The sequence below is a fragment of the Macaca fascicularis genome, chromosome 15 (genome assembly GCF_037993035.2).
Source record: "Macaca fascicularis isolate 582-1 chromosome 15, T2T-MFA8v1.1".
NCBI lineage: Eukaryota > Metazoa > Chordata > Mammalia > Primates > Cercopithecidae > Macaca > Macaca fascicularis.
Window position 1 is genome coordinate 44,513,601 of NC_088389.1, and position 24,992 is coordinate 44,538,592.

The window sequence follows — 24,992 nt, forward strand, 5'->3', positions numbered from 1 at the left end:
TGCAGTGACCACTAGAATGAGTGGCACGGCGCCTGGCACAGAGGAAGGCGTGCGAGAGCAGCCCTCACTAGTTTATCAGTGTATCTGGCTCCAGGATGGGGGCAGGTGATGGCAAGAGAGAAGTGGCTGAATCAACAGCCCAACGACCAACCCTCCCGGCCCCAACCACCCTGGGAAGGCTTGAGACCAGGAACACACAAAAAGGGTCATGAACAAGAAATAACACAGGCCTTTTATTTGCTCCAGAACTCGGCTACTGTGTGGTCTGAGGGTGCCATGCTTTCCCAAAAGCCCCCAAGGGACACCCCACCCAGGGGGTGCCAGATCTTTGTGTGCAGCCAGACTGCAGTGTCCCCCAAGGCCGCCTTAGTCCAGAAGGCCAGCTGCCCACCACTGGTGCCTGGGACAAGCACATCCCCTGAAGCTGAAGAATGATGTCCACCTTTGTGTGGCAGCTTCTCACAAGGCATTGGCTAAAATATTGCACTTGTAAATCAGGAAAACTGATGAGGCAAGGGTTTCCTATTACAGGACAACGTGCCAAGCATCCAACTACTATTTAAATAAATAAAACTCAAAGTGGGGGTCTGAGCTGCGAGCTCCAATGGCCCTCCAGGAGGGCCCGAGAGCCTAGGCCTGGACCTCCTGCCCCATCAGCCAGTTCTTTAAGGAACTTGGTCAACATGAAGCCTCTGCGGTCTCCGAAGCAGGGAGCAGCAGCTCCAGATCTGGCTCGGCCGGGGCCCCCGACCTGCCAGGGTCCTTGGGCCCCCTCGTACCGGGGCAGTGGGTACCCCACGGGGCCCATCCTTCTACTCCTCCAGTAGCCTGGGCCTCTCTTGGTCCAGGCCTCACTTCCGTATGTCTATCCATCTGTCCAGAGACACAGCCTCTGGGGGCTTGCTTGCCCCCTCCGTCACAGTGGGGAGGGAGGCAGGTGGGCAGGAGACCCAGCCCGCCTGGTGTGAACGCTGAGCTCGACTCCAGTGGCCGGCCCCTAAAGCGGGGGACTCATCTTCTTCTGGTTAATAAGGTCCAGGTAGAGGTCAGAACGGAGAAAGCGAGGGTACGAGTCCTTTTCCATGAGCCCGAAGATGCGCTTCTGTGCCAGGTCGAAGCAGCCCCGCGTGACGCTCTGCAGGTTGTCCTTGGTGTGCTCCCGCGTGTAGGAGTCCAGGTTGACCTGCGAAGGCAGAGGGGCACGTGGTCAGGGTTGCCTGCTGGGGACTGACCGTAGGGCCCATGTGCCTGGAAGGGACCCATCCAGCCTCTCACCTCCAAGCCCCTCTGCCCACATCTTAAGGTTCATCTGAAGTGGAGACCCTCAGACCAGAGGATTCAAGTCCTGGCTCAGTCATTTCCTGAGGGGCTGGCAGCATTTATAAGGCTGAAAATACTACTCCGAGGGTTAGGCTTCCTGGGTTCAAATCCTAGCAGTGCCATACCTGGGTGTGTGACTTTAAGCAAATCACTTAAGTGCACTGAGCTTCAGTTGTCTAATCTACCAGCTAGCAATAATAGTACATTCCTCAAAGTGTGAAAACCAACCAAGATCATCCATATAATGTGCTTTGCATATCCTGCCTGGCACACAGTAGACGCTAAATAGATGGGAGCAATTAAGATTTCTCTCTCTGAGGCTGTCTCCTTTTTCTTTCTTTTTTTTTTCCAAGACAGGGTCTTGCTCTGTCACTCAGGCTAGAGTGCAGCGGTGCAATCTCGGATCACTGCAACCTCCGCCTCCCAGGTTCAAGCAACTCTCCTGCCTCGGCCTCCTGAGTAGCTGGGACCACAGGTGCCTGTCACCACACCTGGCTAATTTTGTAATTTTAGTAGAGACGGGGTTTCGCCATGTTGGCCAGGCTGGTCTCGAACTCCTGACCTCAAGTGATCCACCTGCCTCAGCTTCCCAAAGTGCTGGGATTACTGGCATGAGCCACCACACCCAGCCTGTCTCTTTGTTTCACAGGTTGTTGTGAGGATTAAACATGAGAGCACATACATAAAGGGCTCAGCACATGCCTGGCATGTGGCAGTGCCTTGGTGGTGGCCATTTTTATTACTAACTGGGATTCTGTTCTTCCCCTGATCTTAGCTTGCATCTTCCCCGCTGGGGACCTGGGCTCATGGAGTCATTCTGGCCTCTCCCCTTCCTATGCTGCTGGCTGCCACCTTGCAGCTGAAGAGCCACTGGGTCCTGGGGATTGGAGGGGCTGAGGGTCTGCCCTGAGGTCCTACCTCCTTGCATGCCTGGATCGCAATGTATTCAGCAAAGATCTTCTTGGCCTTGGATGCCATCTTGGACTGTGACTTGACCTTCTTGAAGTCCTCACAAGCCAACCAGAACTCCAGATTCTCCTCGCTGAACTCAGTGCGAAGGAAGGCTTGGAACACTGCTAACCCGTCTGTGAGGAGAACAGATCCTGGGGTAAGAGGCAGAGTCAGCTTCTCCTACCCTTAAGACCCCCCAGCTTACCCCTACAGGACTTTGAATATGGGCGTGCTGGGAACTGAGTACAATGCCCATCTCTGATAGCCCGGAGCCCTGGGATGTAGCCCCAGCCCTGCCACTGCCTCTTTCAAGGTCTCAGCCGGGTCTCTCCCTCTCTATGCCTCAGTGTCTTCATCTGTGAAATGGGGACTATCGATTCTGTCTCACGGAGCCATGAGAGGAGCCGATGGGACCAAGTCCATGAGATGGCAGGCACATTACTCCCCGTGAAAGCCCTCAGTACTTAGAAATGTTTATTCTTATTCTGGGAATATGGATCTGAGCACACAGGTCCCACGGGCCTCAGGCAGGCAGTGCCAACTCCCATGGATGGGGAGGGGCTGGCAGAAGCTGGCTCAAAGGCCAGACCAAGGGCCTTGGCTTGGGCTCAGCCTCTCTGCAACAGCAAGGACACCCTGACGGCCCAGGAAAGGGAAGGCAGCCTCTCTAGCACCAGCTACACAGGGTCTGGATGGGGGCGAAGGGGAGAGGGAGGGAGGGCGCAGGGAAGGGGCAGGCCAGCCCAACTTACATTTGTGAACCAGCAGCTTCTCCAAGGACTCGCCCCACTTGAGCGCTTCCTCTGAGGTGGGCCTGAGGGGTGAGGGAAGAAACACAGTGAGGGCACTGAGAGGCTTGGGGACCTGGGGGGAAGCTGGGCCTGGAGGCCTTTGTTTACTGCCCTGGGCCCAGGCTGTAGCTGAGCCCAGCTGGGGCGCCCAGGAAGGAGGCCCATCCTCTTTCTTGGGGCCAGGGTCCCTTCCAGCCCCCACCTCCATCCCACCTAGCCTGCCCCCTAGGGCAGCCCCTCCCTGTGAGGGCAGCTGCTCGCCAGGTACCCGGCTCCGTCTGTGAGAACCTCTGTCTCCCCAGAGCTGGATTAAGCCGGCAAGCCCCTTCCCCTCAACCTAGCACTCAGTCCTACTCCCCGGGGGGACAGTGAGTCCCCAAAGGGTCCCAGGGTGCCAGGGAGGACCTACTTGAATGACTTCATCATTTTGTCTGCCTTGCCCGCAGGAGGGGCTCCAGGGGACTCGTTCCGCCGTCTGAAGATGCCCAGCTTGTTCTTCATGTCCTTGGCTCTGGGGGCAGAAGCAGAAAAGAGGATTGCTCAGCCTGGCCCACTCGCCCCCGCAAATACAGGGTCGGGAGAGCTGGGTCAAGGGCACCTACTCCTTCATGGTGTGTCGCCTCTGCAGGTTCCCGTTGCGAGTGAGGTACATGCCTCGGAGCATCTCTGTAGGGCCCCCCACCTTGGGGCCGCAGAATGGTCTGCAGGAAACACCCCTCTGGCTCCTGTCCCCTACCCCGCGTCCTGGGCAGCTGGCAGCAACGGTGCAGGCTGCAGCCACACGCGCTCGCTGGAATCCTGGCTTGATGACTGGACTCCCGGGCACAAGCCGGGCTGGGACTCAGACAGGAGGAGCCAGGAAATGGGAGGGACCAGGACGGGGAGCGGAAAAAAAAAATTCCTTCTGGCCAACCCTGAGAGGGAGCCGTGAAAGGGGCATGTGTCTGCAAGGGACAGCCTCTGGGGCCGTCCCGGCAGGAAGCCAGTCCCAGCTATTTGTGACTGGCCTCCTCGTTACTATGGCAGCAGGAAGACAGTGGTTGGGGGTGGGGGACAACAAGTCAGCAAATTGCTGAGAGGGAAGGAGGGAGCCAGGGGAGGCTCTGCCCACCAGGGTGGCAAGACTGGCTATTTTTAGCCAAGAACCATTTTTAGCTTTGTCAGTCCCCAAGGAGGCAGCAGAATTCAGCACTGGGTGAAACTGCTGGCCAGAAAGGGGTTAAATGCCTCTTGCTCACGTTCGCCCCCGTTTTCCCCAGACCCCCTGTACAGGGCACCTCCCAGAGAATGGCTCCTGCCAGCCGGCCTCTCAGCCTCAGTCACCCACATTGGCGACTTCTAGTCATGAATATACAGCAGTTCCCCAACGTCTTAGAAGTTTTAAGCCTGAATAACTTCAGAAGCAGAAGTCCTATAAACTTACAAAAACACCATTTTAAAGTTTAATTATGTAATGTTGTGTGCATAGTTTTGTGATTTTTGAATAATTAATTTTTCACTTTAAGTTTTGGTCTCCATCCTCCCAAAGATGGAAAATGCTCACTGAAACCAAAAATGAAAATGAAAAATTGATTATTCAAAAATCACAAAGCTAAAGACGTGCAAAAGAAATTTTAATTTTAATCTTTCAAGGGGGTTTGGTAAGTTTGAAGCATTTATACCTCTGAAGCTCTTCAAGCTTAAAATGGCACTAAGACCTAGACACCCTGTCTAATGAAGGAGAGTCCTACGGGGAGGCTGAGCCCAGGCTTTGGAGCCAGACAGTCTTGGGTTCAAATCCCAGCTCCAGCAGTTACCAGCTGTGCGCCCCTTGACAAGTTTCCTGACCTCTCAAGTTTCCTATCAAGCTTTTTTCTCTGTCAAGCTGTTTCCTGTCAAACAGAAGCCAGCAGGCCAGGTCTCCAGGTCCCAGCTCCACCACTTTCTTACCATGTAACTTAGCCTCTGCACAGTAGTTTATTCATGTGTAAAATAAGGGTAAGGTCAATAAGAAAGAACGGGATGTAAAATAAAAGTAGTGGTAAAGATTACATTAGATCACATATGAAATACGCACAGAACAGTGCTTGGCATAATAAACAATAATGGTTATTTTTATTATTACCCTACATGTTCTAAGACTCTTCGTCTAAGCTTTTAAGAGTGTGAGCTTCAGAGGCCAGGCGTGGTGGCTCATGTCTGTAATCCCAGCACTTTGGGAGGCTGAGCCTGGAAGATCACTTGAGGCCAGGAGTTTGAGAACGGCCTGGCCAACATGGCAAAACCCCCGTCTCTACTAAAAGTACAAAAAAAATTGCTGGGTGTGATGGCACACACCTGTAATCCCAGCTACTTGGGAGGCTGAGGCACGAGAATTGCTTGAACTTGGGAGGCAGAGGTTGCAGCCAGCCAAGATCGCACTCCAGCCTGGGTGACAGAAGGAGACTCTGTCTCCAAAAAAAAAAATGTGAGGCAGCACCTACACTGAAAGGAGGCTAGACAGCGCAGCTCCAGCACCCGGGGTGCCTGCCCTCTGCTGCCACATACTGCTTCCCTCTCCTCCCACTTCAGCGCCACATTCAACAGTCCTGGCACCCCCTGGACCCTCTCTCATCCTACAAAAGGTTAAGTGAACATGGTTGGTGCAAAGGACTGTTTTGGTTTGTGCATTTCACCTTGCTAAGAAAGTGCAACTGGCTGTGGAGTAAGAGAAGCCAACAGTTGCTGCAGAAAACTGGAGAGGTCAAGGCAGCTGGGGCGAGAAAGGTTTTCTAGGGTAGTGGACCCCACCCAAGGTCAAGGCTAGGGAAAAGGGTTGCAGGAGGCTCCTCCCCATAGCCCAATTCCTGCCTAGTGGTGGGTGCTACAGGACCTGGAAGGGAGGGGCTTCCTCTGGGGGGGGTCGCTGTGCACACACCCCACTGCCTCCTCCCTATACCTCCCCCGAGTCTCCAGGGCCTTAGGCCTGGGGATACAAGGAGACCTGAGGAGAACCCACACACACGTCTTTTTCATTGACACATCTAACAAACCCCCCAAAATAAGAAGGCCTGAGTGTGGCCAGAAAGGCTTGGGGAGTGCGGGATTCGGCAGCTGGGCCAGCAGCGCCCCCTCCCGGCAACGCCTGAGACTATTAACATTCAGGAACTCAGGAGGAGAAAGAGGAGCCCCATGACTCTTAGGTCACTCGTGGGCCCAGAGGGAGCAAAGGAGTTGTCGAAGCCATTTGGCCCATGCTTGGCTCAGAAGCTGGGCTAAAGCCCGGGCAACCGGGCTGGTGGCCTCTGGTTCACTGTCTTCCGGGTACTGAATCAGCACTTTGCCTCACTTGGAGAGAATGCTCAGGACCCAGGTAACCCCACTCTGGGGTCACTGCAAAGTTCCAAGATCCAGTTTTTCCTTGGTGTCTGTCTGGGGTTGTGGGTGGGACCAGGCACAACCCCTTCTCCCCACCTGGACCCCTAGAGGAGAGACCCCTGGGGCAGGGGAGGAAGAGGAGTGCAGAAGCCAGTGATCTTCCCAACTTACAGGTTTTTGCTCTTTCTCTTCCGGGAGGCTTCGTCATCATCCCCAACGGTGTCGGCCCCGCTCATCTGTGGAGAGAAGACAGACACGATGCAGTCTGGGCACTCAGGAGCTCCTGCCTAAGCAAAGAGAGGCTCGGAGACCCAACAGTCCCTGCCACCAGCTCCTCCCACCCCCAAAGCCCCCACCCCCGGCACACAGGTGAGGGAGGGAAACCCCCCTGCTGGGAACAGCCTGGCCATGAAGTGGAATCGGCCTGGCAGACCCTCTGGCCACAGGGATCTCCTCCTGGGACATTCAGGCCCCCAGCTTACTGGGGAGAAGCCAGACAGCTGGCACTCATGACAGAGGCTTCATTGCAGGCAGTGAGCAGGTGAGAGAGTAGGGCTTCTGCTGCGTCACTAGGCCAATCCCTGCCTCTTTCTGCACCTCTGTTCCTTAATTTCTAAAATCAGGATCATAATGATTAAGTCAGGATTCTGAAGCTCAAAGGAAACCTCAGATGGTCAGCAGTGTATAAAATAAATCATTACATAGGCCTGAGCGCACGTCTCTTGCCTTATAGCTTTCCATGGCTCCCTAGTGCCCTCAGGATAACGTCCAAACTCCATAACATGACTGGATCTACCATCTTAGGATTAGGGCAGAAAGTTCCATTTTAACATCAGTTACAATTCCTTCAGTTCTCTCTCCAGCCTGGCCCCTACTTCAGCAACCTCCTCAACTCTGCCTTCCATCCAACAGAAGGTCTTCATCTCCATGTGCAATTCCTTCCCCGGAGAATGCTTTTGTGAGTCTCCCACCTGCCTGCCTGGATGGATGGATGGATAGTTGGATGGATATAGATGGATAGGTGAATGGATAGATGAGTGGATGGATGGATGGATGGATGGATGGATGAATATATGGGTTGGTGGGTGGGAGAGAGGGTAGATGGATGAGTGGATGGATGGATGCATGAGTGGATGGATGGAAGAGTGGATGAGTGGATGGATATATGAATGCATGGGTGAACAGATGGGTGGGTGGATAGACAGATGAATGCATGGGTGAATAGATGGATGCGTGGGTGGGTGGGTAGGTGGATGAATCAATGAGTGGATGAGTGGATGGATGGATGAATTATACCTTCATTTAGCTCACACTATAGGCCAGACCCTGGATGGGGCATAATTCAGATACTATCTCATTAAACCTCACAATAAACCTATAAAGTAAATAGAGGCTCAGAGAATTTAAGTCACTTCCCCAAGGAGACCCAGCATGTAAGTGACAGAGGTGGAATCTGCCTCAATTCAAGACCTGTGTTTCTCCACCAGAGGATGCTGCTACTCAAAAATGCAAGGTCAGAACACATTTTAATGTTTCCCGTGAAAGACTCCAGAAGTGCTGCCTCCTTCCTGAGAATGCTGCCCCACCAGAGTTGTAAACACACGTGTGTACGTGCACACAGAGGCACACACCGTATGGTGTGTGATTTCAGAGCAAGGGTTTGGAACCAGACCTGGATATAAATCCTGCTTTCATCAACTTTGGGTAAGTTTCCTAGCCTCTCGGCTCCCGTTGTTTTAGCTATGGCTTAGGCATAGTGACAGCCACTTCACAGGGCTGATGGAAGGTTCACCAGGATAAACTCTGCACCCCAAGGCCCAGTCCTGGCACCTATACTAACCTCAGTAACCAGTGGTCATTGCCCAGTGAGTGTTACCATTGTCACCATTCAGTGCACCCTTCAGTGCACACACAGGCTGCAGTCATGCTGGCCCGGTGAGGCCATGCCCAAGGCCCCCACCCGTGGGAAAGAGCCCTCGGGCCCTGGGCTTCCTCCCATTCTAACCTCAGCTTCCGTACTTTATCGGCTCCACACAATGGGCCTGGGGACCACTCCCACCCAGCGGCCATCCCCAGCCTCTGTGCCGCTGTGAAATGGGCTCTTCCTTCCACTGAGGGGAGGAGAGTGTCTTCAGCAGGGACTGACCCAAGCCCAGCAGCCTGACAGAGGTGCTGGGCAGCTCTGGCCCTGGGAGTCGGCCCCCTGGGCTGCTGGGGAAACCCCAGCACCAAGAAGAGGCTGTGGGCCAAGGAGAAATTGAGGTGAAAAAATTGGGTTCTGATTCCCAGCCCTAGGGACTCCCCATAGCTGCCAGGAGGCTTTGGCCTCTGACCTTGGAGGGGGCCAGAGTGGCCCCCCCAACTCCTCCCTCTCACAGCTGCAGCAAGGCCTGCCCAGGGCCCAGCCTGCAAAGGCCCTCCAAAGCAATTCTCCTTTTCATCTTCTCCCTACTGTCTCACTATGCGACCCTGTCCGGCTGAAAAGCAGATGGAGGTGAGTCCAGGATCATGCAGCCCTTCCTTCACTCCAGGCAGAATCCCCGGGCCCTGCCCAGCCTCATCCAGCCACCTCCAGGGACTAGGAGCTCACCACCTCTTGGAACAATAATTATAATTCTTACTGTAATTATAGTAATGTTAAGAGTGTAGATTTTTAATTGCCTGGATTTGAAGCTTAGCTCAATCATTTATTAGCTCATTGACCTTAGCTCAGTTACATCCCTCTCTGTGCCTCAGTTTCCTTATTTGTAAAATGTGGATAATAACTGGACCTCCCTCAAAGGGCTGTGGTGAGGATTATGTAAGTTAACACAGGGGATATGCTCAGCACAGCAACCAGCACACAGCAGTGAGCAAGTACTCTCAGCTAATGTGGGTTTTGCTATTATTTATTGAGCGTTCACTACATGCCAGGCGCTGGGCCAAAGTGTTTTAACATACTTTATCTCATTTAATCTTGGCAACAATTCTAAGAGCTAGTTACTGATATTTCCCTCAGTATGCAGCTGAGGAAACCGATGCCCAAGGTAAGTTTGGTAACTGGCCTGGGCTCTCTGAACTGGCAAGTAGCAGAGAATTGTGGTCTGGGTCCAGAGCCCACTGGTGACAGAAGGCTCATCTGTAAGCAGGGCTCAGCTGGTTTCCCCTATTGGTCCTGGTTGAACTTCTGGGGCTCCCTGGCGATCCATGGCTGCCCTCTCTGATCCAGCCCAGCCTGGCAGGCCCCATGGAACCACGTGGAAACAGTGGATCTAAACTCTATACTTACTTGTTTACACATCCGAAATAATTCTTTAGGCTTTTTAAAAATAGGAGACTTGAAGGTATTATCATCTTGGAGCTGGAAGGCATTTTTTGGGTCCTCCTGTCTGACCTCTGACCTACATGGGAGCTTATGAAACAGGGCTGGCACCCTCTGTGGACCACCTCTGCCCAGGCCAGTCCCCTGCAGGGGAGGAAGGAAGCAGGGCCAGGGAAGGGCTGCAGCCTGTGGTCTCCTCACTGTCAAAGAATAGCCCATGACCCTCTGAGCTGAGCCAGAAAGGCTGGAATAGAATTCAATGGCAGCATCCTGGACCCAAACACAACGATTCTTCAGGGCTTCCTTGACTCCCCAGGAAAAACGCCTGTGGATCTGCTCTGCAGGGCCTCCAGGGAGCAGCCAGGAAGGCAGGGGTCTGGCGGCAGGGGGCACCATGAGACCACTCAACTCAGCACAGGGTGCCAGACCCAGAGGATGGACAGCTGGAGAATCGTGGGGGATGGGGGGGTGGCAGCGGGGGCGGGGTGGGGGGTGGCGGAGGGGGTGCTCTCTCTCTCTGGACTCAGTTGGCCCATCTGTGAGATTACCATGGCCGAGCCGACCATCTCTGAGGTCTGCCTGTTCTGACATTCCTACTCGCAGTAGAAATTGCTCAGCACACAAGACAGCAGGGTAACAAGAGTGTGGAGTGGTGACAACGGCGAGACTGAATGTCATCCTGTGGCAGGCAGCATGCGCTCTGGACAGCCTCAGTTTATCTGCACGGCAGCACAAATGACCAGCCCGAGCTTTCTATGTACTGCTCCCTGGAACCCTTGGGACAACTCCCGGGGGACTCTGTGTTCCATTTGTAAGAAAAAATCGAAGCTCAGAGAAAGAAGCAACTTGGCCAAGGTCTCAGAGCCAGGGAGGAGGAGGCAGAGCTGAGACTTGAACCGGGGTCTGTCTGACTCCACAGCCTGAACACTTCACCCCTCCCCTCTTTACCTCTTGCCTGGCATTGCCTGGGAATAGTGGCCCATCAGCATCAGGGGACCCTCCCAGAAGAGCCAGGCCAAAGCCAGGAAGACAGAAGTCATGGGGGAACCCGCCGCGGTCCCTCTGCCAGTCCCCCACCCCTGGCCCCTCATCAGCATGAGGTCACAGGGTCTGCAGTAGAGCCACAGAGGAGTGACTGGACAAGGGTGAGACCTTGTCCAGCGCCATCATCACTTGCTGCTGTGTGGCTGGGGACAAAACATCTCTTGCTAGCCTCAGCCTCCCACTGTAAGACAAGTGCCTGTCCGCCTTGCAGCAGCGTCAGGAAGGTGAGAAATGGGGTCTGCTGATACTTTGAATGGTGGCACAGCCAGTTCTACCCTGGTTACTGCTCTTCTCTCCCTCCCCCTCCTCATCACATGATTACCATTTATGCAGCACCCCCCCCGGTGCTGAGCGCCAGGTATTCCCCTAAATGTTTTACCTGTGTTAAGCTATTTAATTTTCCCAGCAACCCTAGGAAGGATTATTACCATACCCGTTTCACCAATGAGGAAACTGTGGCTCACAGAGGGGCAGGGACTTGCCCAAGGCCCAGTACCAGTAAGAGATGGAGCTAGACCACGGTGTTCGTCCCATCTGGGCTTATCTCCTTTTGACAAGGGTGGGTTTCGTACTGAAGCTGCTGGCAGGACAGGGCAGGATGTGAATGGCAAAGGGCTCAGGGACTGGTGTGTGGAAGCCACATGGAAGGGTGGCCACCACCAGGCTGGAGGCAGTCTCAGATGTCTCTGCCAGCTCAGCCACTCAAACACAAGAAAGGAAGTGACCGGCTAAAAGTTGGTGGGACAGGGGAGGGTGCCAGTGGGAACCTTGGAAACCCAAAGGAAGAAGCTGAGACAAAAGAGAGCTGGTCCAGGCCTGCTGGACTCCCAGGCATAAGTATCTGTCCCAAAATAGGAGCTGAGGCCAACAGAGCCAGGGAATTAGATAGATGCATACACATGAATGTGTGTGAATTTATCTGTATATAAATAGTTTTATTGGAGCAAGTGTGGTGGGGGGAATGGAACTGGGAAGGGTATAGTGGGGGAATCAGGATTGGGAAGCCCAAGGCAGGTGGGCCTCAACCACCCTCCTAAGAGGAGTGGCCAGGCCTGATCTGAGTGAGCCTGAGGCCTTGCCTTGGAAGGACAGCATTCTGGATTCTGGACTCTCTCTTGTAGAAACCATCAAGAAATGGCCTAAGATGGTGATATTCTAACTTTGGCAAGATCATGATCCCTCAGGGCATGTTTAAAATACAGGGTCTGGGAACCACCCCTAGAGATTCTGATTCTAGAGTTCTGGGTATGGGGACTAGGAAACATATATTAATAACCTCCCCTTGGTGATTCTGGAGCACACCACAGTGTGAGAACCACACATGCTTACAGATGAGGAAACGGAGATTCAGTTCCCAGGCCAAAGTTCAAGACCCTTTTCTGGAGGGCCCCAGCCTGCCCTTTGAGAATGACTAGCTTTCAGCAGAAGGCATCTCCCCAGATGCCAAGTCTGCCTTCTTGCTAGTGGCTAAGAAGCTAAGCAGACTTCTGAGGACATGTCCCAACTTGGTGAGGAAGTATGCTGGAATCCGTTAGTGATGTCTGCTGCTGGCTGGAGGGAGGAATAGCAGCACCTGTGCCAGGCATCTGCCCTTTAGGAATGCTCTGCTCTAGCCAAAGAATGCCTGCCTCTACCTCTCTGTTTATTCTAATCCTGCTCAACCTTCAAGGCCAGGCTGAGAGGTATTTTCCTCCAGAAGCTTTCCCTGATGACCTTAGGCCCTGGGGTCTGTCCTCCTGAAGTTCTAGATCTCTGAGTCAGTTGCACTCCATGGGCACTGACCATCCCTATTCACCTGGCCTCACACCAACACCTTGCACAGGCTGTTGCATTTCAGGAGAAGGAGTGGGGCCCATCATTCCCTGAGGGCCACCGCTCATGTGGCTAGTGTCGTCAGGCACCAGCCTCTTCCATTCATCCTCAACTATTCTGGGATGTGAGCGCTATTAACCCCTACTTTTCAGAGAAGAAAACTAAGGCTCAGAGGAGTTGAGTGACTCAACCAAAGCCACGTAGTAAGAAACAGAGCCCAGACCCAAACTAGCTGGTGGACTTCAAGATCATGGTACAATCTGTTCACTGTTAGGCCACTTTCGAGGCTCACACAGATAACTTATTTCTCTCAGGCTGACAGCGGCCTCACACACTTCTGTGGCTCCTGCCTTGTTGCAGAGCGCAGGGCCTCGTACACAGCAGGAAATCGATAAATACTTATTTATCTACATACAAATATTCATGAGAGGCAAACAGTGTGGTGGTTGGTTAAGAGCACCGGCCCTGGAACCAGATTCTAATTCTGGTTCAGACACTGATAAACTGTGTAACCTGGAGCAAGTTAGATAACCTTTCTTTGCCTCGGTTTCCTCTGCTGTAAAATGGGCACCAAAATACTATCTACTTCAAAGGGCCGTTGTGAGAGTTAATGAGTTAATGTAAACTGCTTAGGATAATGCGGATATGGAATAAATGTGTGTTGTCGTTGTGACTGGCTGATGGATTTCTAGCCTGGCTAAGCTGTAACTCTATTTCTCCAGCTACTACCTCAGATCTTTTAAATCCAAATACACAATGGCCTGGGCTAAGCTACACCTGTTCTGCTTTCTGTGGGGACCAGTGGAGCTATAAGAACACAGCATCTAGAGTCCTAAAGTCATGGGTTTAAGTCCAGGCTCTGCCTTCTTGGTCCCATTGGGCCTCAGTTTTACCTTTTGTCCAACAGGTGGAAGGTTCGCTGGGAGGCTGCTGGGACAGTGGGGGTGGAACACGGTGACTGCTCATTCCCTGCAGCCCCTGGGCCAGCCCTCCCCACATTGCATGTATCCTTCTCCCTCCCCGTTTAGCTTTCTCACCTTCCTATGTCCCGTGAAGAAGAGGGAAAGGTGGTGCATGGAGCCACCATTGCGGCCCAGCTCTTTCTTGAGGGTGCTGGGCGAAGGCATGCCCCAGGTGGAGGCGGCGCCCTCACCATCTGAGCAGTGCAAGGTGGTGTCGGAGGCGAAGCAGGGCCCTCGGGGTTCCTGCAGCAGGCTGCCCTCGCTGTGCGTCCGGCGCCGCAGCGAGTTCTGCACACGCAGTGAGAGGCCACCCTCGGCCCCCTGGCCCGTCTCGATCATGCTGCTGCGCTTGGCCTCACTGCGCTCTCCATAGTTGTCATCGCTGGTGTCCTCATCCTCGTCCTCCTCCCCTTCCTCCCCTTCCTCCCCCTCCTCGGCCTCTTCCTCCTCCTCATCTCCTGAGCAGCCCCGCTCTGCCCCTGCCTTCTGGCTGTAAGTGCTATCCAGCCGGACCTCGGGGATCACGAAGGCTGGTCTGGAGGCCGCAGGTTGGTCCCCGGTGGTTGCTAGTGGGTCCCCAGAGCTCATGGTGCCCTCAGTAAGGGCCTTGGCCGGCAGGGAGACCTGGCTAGGAGGCAGATCTTGACAGGGTGGAAGGTCCTGGGTGGGGGGTTCCTGGACGGCAGGGAGGTCTTTGGTGAGTAGAGGGTCCTGGTGAGGCAGGGGTTCTTGACCAGCAGGCAGGTCCTGGCAGGGTGAGAGGTCTTGGGCTGGAGGGGGTTCCTGGCATGGTGGTGCATCCTTGCTGGGTGGGGCGTCTGGGCCTGGAGGGGATTCTTCACAGGTAGCTGAGTCTTTGCTGGACAGTGGTTCTTGGCTGGAAGTGGGTTCCTGCCCAGAAGGGGAGTCCTTGTTGGGTAGAAGGTCTTGTCCTGGAGGAAGCTCCTGGCCAGGAGAGGGCTCCTTGCTGGGTGGGGAATCCTCGGCACCAGGCCCCTTCCCTTCCTCCAAAGACATCTCCGTCTTCTCATCTGCCTCCGTCTCAAACATCTGGGAAACAAAAAGAAAACAAAAACGGTTCAGAAGAGGAGGCTCCAAGATGCCAGACACCATGCATGAGCTGACATGAAATCAGGCAGTACCCTGAATCCCGGCCCCCCAGTCTGAAAGCTGAGGTGCCAGATGGAACCCCAAAAGCCCCTTTGACTTAGCTGTGTAACAATTCTCACCCTGTCTTCTTGCTTGAACTTTCTGCTTCATCAAAAACACAGCTGGTCATTTACAGGAGAAGAGGGAGAGGTAACCACTGTCTATCTAGCTCCTGCCTTGGCAGTTGCCAGGGCAGCTTGACCCCACTCTCTCATATGGCCTTCCCAACAACCTTATAAAAGAAGCATCACTGTCTCCATTTTACAGAAAAGGAAACAGGGTCAAAGTCGCCTCTGGGGATAAAGGAGAACAGGCAGTTTCTGCTCATGGACCAGAACCAAGTCAAGCCCCAAACCCGGGGCAGTCACTGAACCCAGCCCAGGGTGTCTCCTACCTGAACTGAAGTTTAAAAAATCCTAATGAGTCATTCAAACAGGAATATGCTCTGAACGCTTAAGTATCTTTTTGAAACTAGTAAACTGGAATGAAACCGGAACTTTAAAATATTGTCCACACCTGGACTCACCAGATGTCACAGAAACATGGAACCTCCCTGAGGAATCACCCACCCAGGGATTTTTAAACTGCTTGGAGGAACCTCAAGGATTCCTCAAAAAACACAGCATCTCCTGCCTCACACACAACCCTCGGGATCCCAGGGGGTTTTGCTGAGTCTCGCCAGTAGATTTCATGCACAAAGAGAAGAATGTTTCTCTTGATGAAAGTCTGAATAGCAGCTATGTCACCAGAAGATTGGGGCCCTGAGAAAGTCAGGAGTGTCCATGGTGCCACAACCACACAGGGAGGCAGTTCTCAAGCCTGGGCTGGGCCCCTCCCACTCAAGGTCCAGGAATGCGGGAGGTGGAACTATTTAGAGCCCAGGTTCTGTCCTTCAAGAAGCCATAGCTGCTGAGAACAAATGAAAGAGAAATACCCCACTTGTACTCAGGAACTGAACAGATGCTTGGGAGTGTGTGCACATGCGGGCACATGTGCACACTGGCAGAAAACTTCAGAGGTAAGTACCCCCAGAACGTGGGTTAAGAGCTCTCATTGTAGAAATTATTAATGTCCATTTGATGGATGACAACACTGAGTCGAAAGGCCAGTGACTTACCCACTATTATACAGCTGCCCTGATACCCAACAGGCCATGCTCCAAGCTGAGAAGTCTTTGAAGCCCCGGGGCGTCTGTAATGGTGAAGCCCCACAGCTGGGAGTCAGTGATCAGCCATGGCTTGGGGCAGCTGCAGGCTGCTGCACACACGTGTCAGGGGTCACGCTGGCATCTGGGAGCACAGATGTGAGCGGATGTGAAAGCGCGGCACGGGTAAGAGCCACAGCCTGGGAGCGTGAAAGTGAAAGTGGAGCCCTGTAGAGCAGAGACGGTGGCTGGACAAGGGAGGGGAGGCCTTGGAGGACTCTAGCATGATCTGGCCAAGGTCAGGAAGGGCATGCCTTAGGCTGTGGCTCATAGGCCAAAGACAGGTACCTACTGATGCTGTGGCCTTGCCCTGGAAATCCTGCCTGCAGCTCAGAGGTGACTCCACACAAGGGCCCTCTCAGACCTTATAGTCTCAGACTCTGGAACAACAGCGATCCGAAATCCCCACTGCATAGACAGAAAGGCTGAGGCCCAGAGGAGCAAAGGGCAACCTAGAATCACACAGGGGTGTCAGGTAGAGCCAGTCACCAACCTTCAGGCCTCAAGGTGTCCACCTATGAAATGGGATAACCAGCGTGCCTGAGTAACAGATCAGGAGCATATGCTGGAAAAGGCAGAAAGCTCCTACAGGAGATGGTGGTGTTGGAGGTAGTGATTTAAAAAGCATTGATCTAGAGGGAAATTCTGAAGTTAAGGACCTTAACCAGTGGCACATGTTTCCCACGTACCCCAAACTCTGTCAAACACCAGAGTCAGTGTTGGCAATTGGAATGTCAGGGCCTCCAGTCCAGAATTCTCATCTGGAAACTAAGGGCTGTGCTTCAGTCCCATCAGGCTGTTCCCAGGTGGACAGAAAGACCCTCCATTGGGTAGACAGGAAGGCTGAGGGCCCAGTCTGGACAGTGACTTAGTGACTTGCCCAAAGCCACCCTGCACAAATCAGGGGCTAGGCTGGGGCCAGAAGGCCTAGGTCTCTGTCCCCATGAGCAACCCAGTCCCCAGCCCATCTCCCCACCCACCAGGGAGCATTCTCCATCAGGAGGAACAAACTGCCCTGCAGCCAGCTCCCTGGGGCCCCTCAGTCCTATCACCCTACCGCATGGCCAGACCTCCCCCCGACCCACCCCCCGGCCCAGCCACCTGCCTCTGATAGTCCTTGGGGAAAGGCGGAAGGAAGCAGCAACCGGGTGCCCTCAGGGCCTGGCACGGAGTGGCACTGAGTGGGGAGCAGGCTGCATTTCCCCTTTCCTGGGTGGTGAGGGTGGGGCCCAGGCCTGTCCCAGCGGTGATGACAGTCGGAGCCCGCCCACCCCTTGGGGAAAGTGCAGCAACAAACCCAAAACCAGAAATGCAAGTCAGCCTGCCTCTGCCAACTCTGTTCTAAATCGAGGCCAAACCAAACAAAGCCAGGAGGGGAAGTGCCGCTCAGGAAGGGGTGCTGTCCCCAGAGGGCCCCTACCCAGAGGGATCAGCTGGGAAACTAACCAAGACGGAAGGTTCGCAGAGGGCCCGGTGGTTATGTGCTCAGATACCCAAGCCAGGCTGATTTTGATCCCAATGGGGCCACTTTTTAGCTGTGCAACTCCGGCCAAGCCTTTCAACGCCTCAGAGCCTCTGTTTCCTCATCTGGAATTGAGCCCAGTGATATCACACTGGACTTACAGGACTGTTTGAGTCTCCTCATAGTGCCTGGCCCTGGAAAAGCTTTTGACACAATGGGAGCTATCAATGGTCTTATTTTAGAGATACGAAACCTGGGGTCCTAGAGGGTATGGGAATTACCTAAGAATGAGAGGCTGATGCAAGATTAGAATTCACATCTCCTGCCCAGGGTCTCTCCCTGTTTCCTTGCAGCCTTACACACAAGTGTTTGGGGCCCTCAGGGGGCTGTAGAGGGAGGAGGAACAGCCCGGAGTCCTGCCTGAGGCCCCTCACCTGGGTGCATCCCACACCAGCAGATGCTGGTGAACAGGGCCCAGAGTTCATGGTTTTCTGTGCTCCCAGGCAGGCCTGTATGAACAGGGACTGCATGCAGGTTTGGTACAGCCTGTGTTCTTGGGAGAGCTGGGGTGGGAAGTGGTTTGACGGGAGCTCCAGAGCAATTACAGGACACCCGAGAACCCAGGGGTGGGGGTGGCAAGTGTAGGAGAAAATTAGGACAGGAGGGGAGGCAAAGATGAGGGGGAGGTTGCAGAACACATGGTGGGCATGGGATTGCCCTGTGAGCAACGAAATGCCACAGGCAGAGCTGTGCTGTGTCAAAGCTGCTCCGGGGAATGTGGGCAGGATTTGTGGGTGGCAGGGAGGACTGGGGCATGCACACATTCATGTATTCATTCATTCATTCTCCAAGCACTGAGGTAGGTACTGGGGGGATGGCAGGGAACAAGTCAGACACAATCTCTGCCCTCACTTAAGCAGAAAAAACAGAGGTTAGACAACTAGTCTCAAGGAGCATGGGGATTGCTCTGATAGAGGAAGTACAGGCAGCTGGGGACCCTGTGAGGCAGCTGTTACAAACAGCTGGAGTAATAAGAATCCAGCCAGGGTGCCAGGGAGACCAGCCTGCTCACCCAGGGCCTTGGGTCCAGAGTGCTGGAAGCCACTGCCCCGCCCTTCCGAGGTGCGGGTCTGTCTTTCCCATCCATCACTTCTTTGGCTTGACTAGACCAGGTTAATTCTGCCCGTGTCTCATCTGCTGTAAGCACACAGGAAATGAACCAGGCCCTCTAAATGGAGCCACTGTTTAGGACCTAATCAAATCCTCTCCCAAATCCAATCCAGAGCTCGGAACAGGCTAAGGAGGGATGGCAGCTGTAACACCCAGAGTTCACACTCATACCAGCTTTGGCTCCTGGGCCCCAGACGCCCACTGACTGTTGGGTTGGGGGTAGTGGTGGGCTGCTGGAAGTGACTTGTCCAACATCACACAGCTACTCACTGAGCAGCCAGGTCTGCTGACCCAGGGACAACCTGCAGCTCTCACTCTGATGATTCATCACAGCCACCATGGATGCCGGGCTCCGCATCTGCCCTCGAAAACCACTTCCTGCACTGGGGGGTGTAAACTGGGGTTTGCCTCTGTCTCAGGGTGGCCCTTAACAGCCAGGATTTTACCAACAGAGCACTGGACATGCAGCCAGAAGACCTGGACTGGAATCCTCACTCCATCATTTGCTAGCTGTGTGACCCCAAGCTACCCCACTCTAAGCTTGGTTTTCTCTGCCATGAAAGAGGGTGAGGATGCCTGCGGCTTCCTATGCCAGAGACTGAGGGAACCAAGTCTGAGAAAGGGCAGGAAGGCACTCTGTGAACTGTAAAGTCCTTTGAGAAAGGGAGAGGCTATTAGAATTCCTGCCCCGCATTGGACCTCCAGGCTTTCAAGATGGGCTGTTCCTTCAAGCGTGGCATGCTCTGGTTCCCTAGCTTCAGGTCCCTGACTCAATGCTAGCTTCCAGGAACCTTGACGGCTCAGCTAACACTTAGCTCTCCCAGCTCAGCGTCAGCCCAGCTCCTCCAGGTCTGGCCTCTTGACCACCCAGAGGCTGGCACACCCAGTGCTTCCTCCATCACCAGCTCAGAGACCCTCCAGGCCATTCTCTCGTCCCCTCTACCTCCACTCTCTCCAACACAGCAGGTTTGGCAAAATTCAGGAGGATGGAGGCGGTGCTTACATTAGGGGGAGCTCCAGATACTAACTTCACACTTACTTGCTGGGTGACCTTGGGCTTAACCTTTCTGTGCCTCAGTTTCCTTAGCCATAACATAGGATTTCTAGAATACAGGATTTCTAGAACCTCCTCACAATGTTGAGAGGAATAAATGAGCTAACGAGTATCCAGAGCTCAGCACCATGAGGGCACACATGAGCACCCAATAAACGATAGCTACGGTCACCCCAGCACGGCGTGGTTTTAACAGCTCCCTCCCTGAATTTCCACTGACCCCTTCTCCATCCTCTCATGGGCCTGTCTGCCTGTCCCTCAGGACCTGCTGCAGGGCCCCTCTCATCACAGTCCTGTCCACTCCCTTGGGAACCCATCCACTCCCCGGGCCACAATCGCTATCTGTACCATCTGGCTACTGATGACTCGCAGTCCACACCGCTAGCCCAGACCCCTCTCCTGAGTTAGATGCCACAGGCATTCACCAAATCCTCATGGAATAGTTCTGCATCCAGACACTGTTCTAGGCTCTGTGCATAAAGGAAGGAATAAGAAAGACACGATCCCTGTCCTTGTGGAGCCTACAAACTAGAGAGGAAGGAGGGATATTGACCAAGTCATCACTGCTGTAAACACAGGATAAACAGAAACCAAGATCTGCGGTGTGAAGGAAAACCCTCGGGTGCTGTGAGAGAGTCCAGGGGAGTGTTGGGAAGGCCACCCTGTGGAATGGGTGGAGACTGAAATCTGCTCAAGGGGCAGGGCGGGGCTCACTAGAGGAGGAAGCAGCATAGGCCAAGGCCCCAGACCAGGAAGAGCCTTAGCATGCTGCTGAGACAGAGGACAGCCATGTGGCTGCAGCCCAGGGACAGGGATGGAGGCCTCCTTCTGCATATCCCATCAGTGCCCCCAACTCAACAAGCCTTACACTGAATGTGTGATCTCCCTACAAGTCCATCATCCCTCCTCTCATGACCCCTGTATCAATGAAGCCACACCAGTTGCCCAAACCAGGGAACTGGCCAGCATTTTCTCCTCCTTTTCCTCCACGGCCACCCCCATGGTCAGTCCTCAAATCCTGATCATCACTTATACAACTTCAAGGATCTTTCCATTAGGGAGGTTGGCAATAAGGAGGACAGAGTATATGGGAACTCTCTGTACTTTGTGCTAATTTCTAAGGCTACTCTAAAAAATAAACATTGAGGCCGGGCACCATGGCTCAAGCCTGTAATCCCAGCACTTTGGGAGGTCGAGGCGGGTGGATCACCTGAGGTCAGGAGTTCGAGACCAGCCTGGCCAATATGGTGAAACCCCCGTCTCTACTAAAAATACAAAAATTAGCCAGGCGACATGGTGTGCACCTGTAATCCCAGCTACTCAGGAGGCTGAGGCAGAAGAATCCCTTAAACCCAGGAAGCAGAGGTTGTAGTGAGCCGAGATCATGCCACTGTACTCCAGACTGGGCAATACAGTGAGACTGTCTCAAAAAATAAAAAAATTAAAAAATTAAAAAGTTGATTCATCTTTTTTAAAAAGAATGTTTCTACTCTCTCCATGTCCACTGCCACCACTTCCCTCCAGACCACTGTCATCTCCCATCAGGATGATGCGGGGCTCACAGTGGCAGTGCAGACCCTGCTGGCCATTCTTTGTGCTATGTCAGGGGAGCTGTCTACATGCAAACCTCAACTTGTCACTCCTCTGCTTAAAACGTTGCTGTGGCTGGCTCCCCAATACCTCTCAGATAAAGTCCAAATTCTGTAGCCCTGGAAGACCCTGGGCTCTGTCTCCCTCTAGCCTCACATCTGATCACTCCCCACCTGAAGTGTTTGATGAATGAATAAATGAATGAAAGAACAATCGCCGGGCGCGGTGGCTTACGCCTGTAATCCCAACACTTCAGGAGGCTGAGGAGGGCGGATCACGAGGTCAGGAGTTCGAGATCATCCTGGCCAACATGGTGAAACCCTGTCTCTACTAAAAATACAAAAATTAGCTGGACGTGGTGGTAGGTGTCTGTAATCCCAGCTACTCAGGAGGCTGAGGGAGGAGAATGGCTTGAACCCGGGAGGGGGAGGATGCCGTGAGCCAAGATCATGCCACTGTACTCCAGCCTGGTGACAGAGCAAGACTCTCTCTGTGTCTCAAAAAAAAGAAAAAAAGAAAAAAAAGAAAGAAAGAACAATCCAGTGAACTTCACAGGACCATCTAGACTCTTAGCCTCAAAGTGCAGCCCAAGAGTCAGCAGCAGCAGCACCCAGGAGCTTATACAAAATACACACTCATTTTTTTAAAATGCTAAGGAGCATCGTAAAAATGCCTGTCTGGACCCAATCTAAGACCTACTGCATCACATTCCCTACGAGTAAGGCCCAGGCCTTTTTACTTTTTTCTGACTCCCAAGACAATTCTAGAGAGTGGCATCAGGTAACAGGCAAGGTAACTGTCTGTTATGTGAGGCCCAGAGAAGGGAAGTGATAAGGCCAAGGTCATACAACAGAATCAGCACTAAAATCCAGCCCAGAACCTTGCCCAGGACCAGTTCTAACACATAAAACCCTCTCTATAATGAGGAGCCTATGCAGAAGAGGCATGACCTTGGAGCAGGATTGGGGGCTGGCAAGTTCCCTGGAGGCAGCTACCCATTCATGTTTCCCAAACAGAGGCCCAACTGCAGGAGGAGAGAGGGGCAAAGGAGGAATTCAACCACAGACTGAAGCTCCTCTGTCAGAGGTTCAGGAGGGCGGCACACCACAGCAGGGAGTGCACCCACTATACAGAAAGCAATACTGAGGAACAGAGGGTTAGCTCACCCCTGCACAGGGACAAAGCCAACACTCACGGAAAGGGAATCCCTGAGGAAAGAGGAGATAGGAGGGCCCCTCAGAAACCCTCCCTACTCTTGGCTATCGCCTGACCAAGCCAGAAGGACATGCCATTTGCAGCCTGCTGGAGACCCACCACCACCTGCCTGGATGCCCAGCTTCTCCCTGGGTGGGGAGGCGGCTCCTGGGGTCTGGGTTTCAGCACGGTGTTGCCCTGTCACCCCCCCACCAGGCCCCTTCTCCTCTCGCCTCTGTTTCTGACACCACTGCTTCAACGTGGGGTGGACTCGTAGTCTCTGTCCCCACCCACCACCCCAAACACCCCTTCGACACCTCCAACTCTCTTCTCTGAAAGGCAGGGAGTTGAGAGTTGAGAGCAGGGGAGTTCCCAGTCTCTTCCTGAGCTAGTAGTGACTGACACCTTGTAAGAAGGGGAACTCCAGGCCCCCCTGGGGCTCTGCTGAGGAATCGGTTCGCCTGTGGGATCCATCCTCACTCCCCTTCCCACCCGACACTCTGCTCTTCTGCCTGCTCCGTGTGTGTGTGTGTGCTGGGGCCATCTCATTTCCCTAAGCTCTCTATCCCTCAAGTCCACTTCCTGCCTATCCCTGTGAAGACTGGTTCAATCTGCCTCGGATGCCCTGGCTAGAAGGCTCTCTGCTGCCCTGCCAAGACCCAGCCTGCCCTGCTGTCATGGCCCTGGGCAGGTCCTGTTTGGCTCGTCAGAATCATGTCTGGCTTATTCACACCATTTCCCTCAAGACTTACTCAGCAAATACCGACACAGCTGCAGCCATGTGCCAGGGCCTGTGCTGGCTATTGCTGCCAAACAGCAGCAAGCCATGTTCCCTGCCTTGGAGGTGCCAGATCAATCTCTCACCCACCTGCTACCACCCTAGGAGGCTGTGGAAGTAGAGGCAGCAGGGACAACTAGGATGGCTCTGGGAGGAGGTAATGGGGGAAAAGATGGGACAGGATATTCCAGGCTGAGCCAGAGCCAGCAGGGAACATTCAAGGAAGTGGAGGTGGATGGGGCAGGAGCATGGATATATTAAGGAATTCCGATGTTACCCTGAAAGCAGTTTTACTTAGTGCTGCAGAGGTAGGGAAGGTAAAGCTAGAGGTGTTTGAAACAGATAATGATGACAAAGAGGAGAGAGAGAGAGAGATCATTAACTGAGCATCTACTGCACGCCACACACTGTGACAGTTGCTTTATACTTTAGGCTCTACTTCCAACAATCCTGTGAGATCAGTATCATTTTTAATAAGAAAACTAGGACTTAGAGATGTTAAGTAACTTACACAAGATCAAAAAGCAAGTCAGTGGAAGAGTCAGAATTGAAACCACTGTCTGCCTGACTCCAAAGCCCTGCTCTTTCTACTCCTCTGTGATCTCCTTTCCTGCTCTCTTCACTTCCTCCTTCCCTTCCTTCAAAGGATGCTTCCTGAGGACAAACCTGGGCCAGGCTCTGTGCTAGGCAATGGTGAGCAATACCAGACACAGGGGCCCTGCTCAAACTCCACATGGTTGGATATTGAGGGGCAGGAAAATGACACCTGGTGTTGGGAGGGGCAGTGCAGAATTCTGTACACCTGGTGACCCTCCCAAATCCTCTCCCTCCCGGGGCCCCTTCCAGGTGGGGAGAGCTAGAAGCGTATGGCTTCTCTGTGATGTTTTATACTAGGTTAATCAAAGAAGCTCTGCCATGCCAGGACGACCTCAGGGAAGGACACAAATAGCGCTGCAGTCATGAGGTCAGCATTTGGAAGCAGGAGGGCCTGGGGGTGAATCCTACTTCCTACCCATGTGCCACCTCCCTCACAGCCAGTATGCCGCTTCCTCACAGGGCTGCTATGGGGCATACGGAGGCAGTGCCTGGCACACAGTAGCCCATGGTGGTGCGCCTCTGCTCCTTGCCTTCCTCTCCACAGCTTGACTGTCTCATGAGTGGGCACCAGGGACCAACTCAAAAACTAAGGTTTTAACTCCAAGCAACAGCTCTGAGAATAGGGACAACTGAAAGCCAGAGGTGGAAGGAAGGAAGCCTATTGCTGATGAAGAACTGGGGCTTGGAGACCAGCAAATCTAGCTTCAAACCCTGGCTCTGCCACCTCCTAGGTCAATGCACTGCACAGGCTGCTTAACCTATTCAGGTTTCCTCATCTGTAAAATGGCAATGTGAATACTGAGTATCTACATCACAGCTCTGTGGAGAGGGCTTAGCATAGGGCCTGGCACCTAGTAAGTGCTCAATAAGCATCTGCAATTTCTATAATCATAATTGTTACTCTCATCATGATCATTGACATCATCAGCTCCCTCTCCTGCATCCAGTTCCGGGACAGGGCACTTGGCATATTCTGACCCTTATAGCAGCCTAGAACAGGAGTCCTATTAGTTGCAGGTTTCAGGGGAGGAAACTTGGAAGCTGAGAAGGCAGACGAGTCTGTGCTCAGCCTGCCCCTAGGTTGGGTCAGACTGGCTCACTGCATGGCCTGGGCCAAATCACTCCCCTCACTGGGTCTTGCTCTCCCCAGCATGTCTGTCCAGCTCTGCATCTCAGCTAGCCTAGAAAGATCAGAGTTCAGGGCCCAAGGCATAGCCAGGTCTCCTTGTGGGGGCATCAAGGGCAGGAGGAACAGAAAGGTCCCCCTTTCCAGATAT

At 53.5% G+C, this 24,992-nt stretch overlaps 1 protein-coding gene across 11 annotated transcripts in view; it reads right to left on the reverse strand.

The window, feature by feature from the left end:
- Nucleotides 1–214: 214 nt before the first annotated feature.
- RGS3 (regulator of G protein signaling 3) overlaps nucleotides 215–24,992 on the reverse strand; it is a 131,456-nt gene continuing 106,678 nt past the window's right edge. For 8 of the 11 annotated variants that reach the window (XM_074016778.1, XM_005580994.5, XM_045373677.3 and 5 more), the window contains 6 exons: nucleotides 13,593–14,567; nucleotides 6,570–6,634; nucleotides 3,472–3,573; nucleotides 3,024–3,085; nucleotides 2,239–2,405; nucleotides 215–1,183 (listed from right to left, as the gene is read on the reverse strand). In XM_074016778.1, coding sequence (XP_073872879.1) covers nucleotides 998–1,183; nucleotides 2,239–2,405; nucleotides 3,024–3,085; nucleotides 3,472–3,573; nucleotides 6,570–6,634; nucleotides 13,593–14,567 — 1,557 coding nt within the window. In that variant the 3' untranslated portion in view covers nucleotides 215–997. Of the gene's footprint in view, nucleotides 1,184–2,238; nucleotides 2,406–3,023; nucleotides 3,086–3,471; nucleotides 3,574–3,664; nucleotides 3,875–6,569; nucleotides 6,635–13,592; nucleotides 14,568–15,783; nucleotides 15,874–16,975; nucleotides 17,044–24,992 lie in introns of those variants that run through there. The other 3 variants (XM_065530179.2, XM_065530178.2, XM_065530181.2) reach the window with 3 other exon arrangements.